This window comes from Octopus bimaculoides, chromosome 9 (genome assembly GCF_046866305.1).
Source record: "Octopus bimaculoides isolate indiv1 chromosome 9, ASM4686630v1, whole genome shotgun sequence".
NCBI classification, from domain to species: domain Eukaryota; kingdom Metazoa; phylum Mollusca; class Cephalopoda; order Octopoda; family Octopodidae; genus Octopus; species Octopus bimaculoides.
In genome coordinates this window covers 74,261,366-74,263,865 of record NC_142936.1, presented here as the reverse complement: position 1 = coordinate 74,263,865, position 2,500 = coordinate 74,261,366, and the positions used below count along the sequence as shown (strand labels likewise).

Sequence of the window (2,500 nt, the reverse complement as noted above, 5' to 3'; positions counted from 1 at the left end):
ATATTCATATTCGCCTATCAAAATAAAAAAAAAGAACAGAAGATACTAAATAACTGGAGGTGGGGTATAATTCTCTTTTTGTTGCAGCTTCATACAGTATAACTGAGAATTGTACCGCTGTACTTGACTGGTACTTCATGGATAAAAGGGAAAGTTGACTCTGTTGAAATATGAACCCAGATCGCAATGAACCGGAGCAAGCACCTCAAAGTATTTATTTGCCGCTCTAGTGATTCTGCCATCTTGCTGCTTTTATGCGAAATCTACACAGCTATTGAATTATGAAAATTATGTTTACCTCACTCTACTTTACTCTTTTCTAAAATGTTTTCCGTTTTCCTTTATCGTGTAAATTATATAAAGCATTCTTTTTTCTCAAGACCGAGAAGTCATTCGGCTGATTACACAGTTTCGAAGGCGTATAAGTGATTAATAGACACAACACACCCTCTGAGCAGTACACCAGTCTATCAAAGGAGAAAATACCAGCAATTTTGAGGGACGGGACAAGTCGATTGCATCGATCGGATCGACCGCAGTAGTTAGCTGTTACCATATTCTATCGAGCCCGAAGGAATGACGGATCGCAGCGGAATGTGAACGCAGAACGTAAAGACCTGGAAGAAATGCTGCTCAACCGCCTTGTATAAAGTAATTAGCATACCTTTAATGACTTCTTCGTACTGAATAGGTATGATTAAAATGACTTCTATCTACGAATATTAGGAACTTTGTTGTTGAAACATTAAAAACAAATTAAATGTATAAAGGTTATGTGATATATTTCAGTTCATTTAATTTATTTTAGAAATGAGAAAAAAATAATTGATTCTTGGTGAGATATTTCTTTCCTTTTAAAAAACAAGCAAATGAAAGTCCAGTCTGCAAGTATATTCTGATATGAAATTATTTTCAAATTGATGCCTTACATCACGTATATACATATATTATAGGTATACATAAACTCATATCCGTGCACATTCAGGTAAAAACAAACGACAGGTAGTTAATCACCAGCTCTTATTTGCGAAAGATAATTTTTAATATATTATATAAATGCATATATAAATGCACGCACACACACACACACACACACACAAACACACACACACACACACACACACACACACACACATACATACATACATACATACATACATACATACATACATACATACATGCATATATACATGCGTTCCTGCATACATATACACATAACAGAAGTCTAGTCACTCTTATTTACACGTACATCCATGTAGACAAACTGATATATACTTATTTCAGTCATTGGACTTTGACCATGCTGGGGTATCGCCTTGAAAGGTTTTAGCCGTACAATTAGACCTCAGTACTTATTTTGAGATTGTTATTTACTCTGTTGGTCTCTTTTGCCGAACAGTTGTGTTACGGGGACGGCAAAAAAATAGCAATTATAAATGTCAAGTTCTGGCGGTGATCGTTGCGGTGGACAAATAGAAATGCAAACACACACACACACACACACACACACACACACACACACACACACACACACACACACACACACACACACACCACACACATGTGTGTATGCCTGTCCACTTACAAGGCATTCGTCAATCTGGGGCTATAGCAATCTGCGTATGTGTGTTTGTGTGCGCGTGTGAGTGTGCTTGCGTGTACGTAAGCGTGTATGTATATGTACGTGTGTGTGTATATATGTATATATGAATAGCCCCCAGTTTGAATTAACGTGTGTATATATGAAATAATGAATGTATATATATATATTATATATATATATATATATATACATATATATATATATACATATATACATTCATTATTTCGTATATACACACGTTAATTCAAACTGGGGGGCTATTCGTCAATTTGGCGCATTGAGACAGAACCCAAATCAACGTTATGGCAAAGCTAAATCAAGATATAGATTTACACATGAAACATGTATGCATGTACATTCATGGACATAAATACATGTGAACGCAGGTACACATATATGCATACGCATTAAGACATACATACACGATACGTTTTGGATATACTCCATACACACATGCATGTACGTATATACGCACACACTCATAAACATACATACTTACAAACATACATGCGTACATAGACATACATATACACATGGATACATACATACATACATACATACATACATACATGCATTCATACATACATACAGATGCCATACATTTATGTGCTTTTATTCAATTGAATGCACGTGGAAACATCGACAGTTAGTTCGACATGCTCAATGAAAACAAGTCAACTTGCAAAATCCGATAGCCACGTTAAAGTGCCTTTTTATCCATGTCGGCACTGATATCTAACGAATGACAGTTAATAAATATAATGGTTTTTAGAAATAAGTTTGTCTAGCAAAGAAGGATTAAAATATGTGCGGGACATGCAATCACGCACACCGAACTGTCTAGCTGTCTGTTATCTGTCTCATTCTCTATTGTTCGGTCAGTTTGTCTATCTCATT

At 35.6% G+C, this 2,500-nt stretch overlaps 1 protein-coding gene across 1 annotated transcript in view; it reads right to left on the bottom strand.

Moving 5' to 3' along the window:
• LOC106877685 (diencephalon/mesencephalon homeobox protein 1-A) overlaps window positions 1–2,500 on the bottom strand; it is a 73,893-nt gene that overhangs the window by 2,039 nt on the left and 69,354 nt on the right. Inside the window, exon 5 of the mRNA XM_014926632.3 lies at window positions 1–14. This exon is cut by the window's left edge and continues 145 nt beyond it. Within this exon, the coding sequence (XP_014782118.2) occupies window positions 1–14 (14 nt within the window). The remainder of the gene's footprint in view (window positions 15–2,500) is intronic.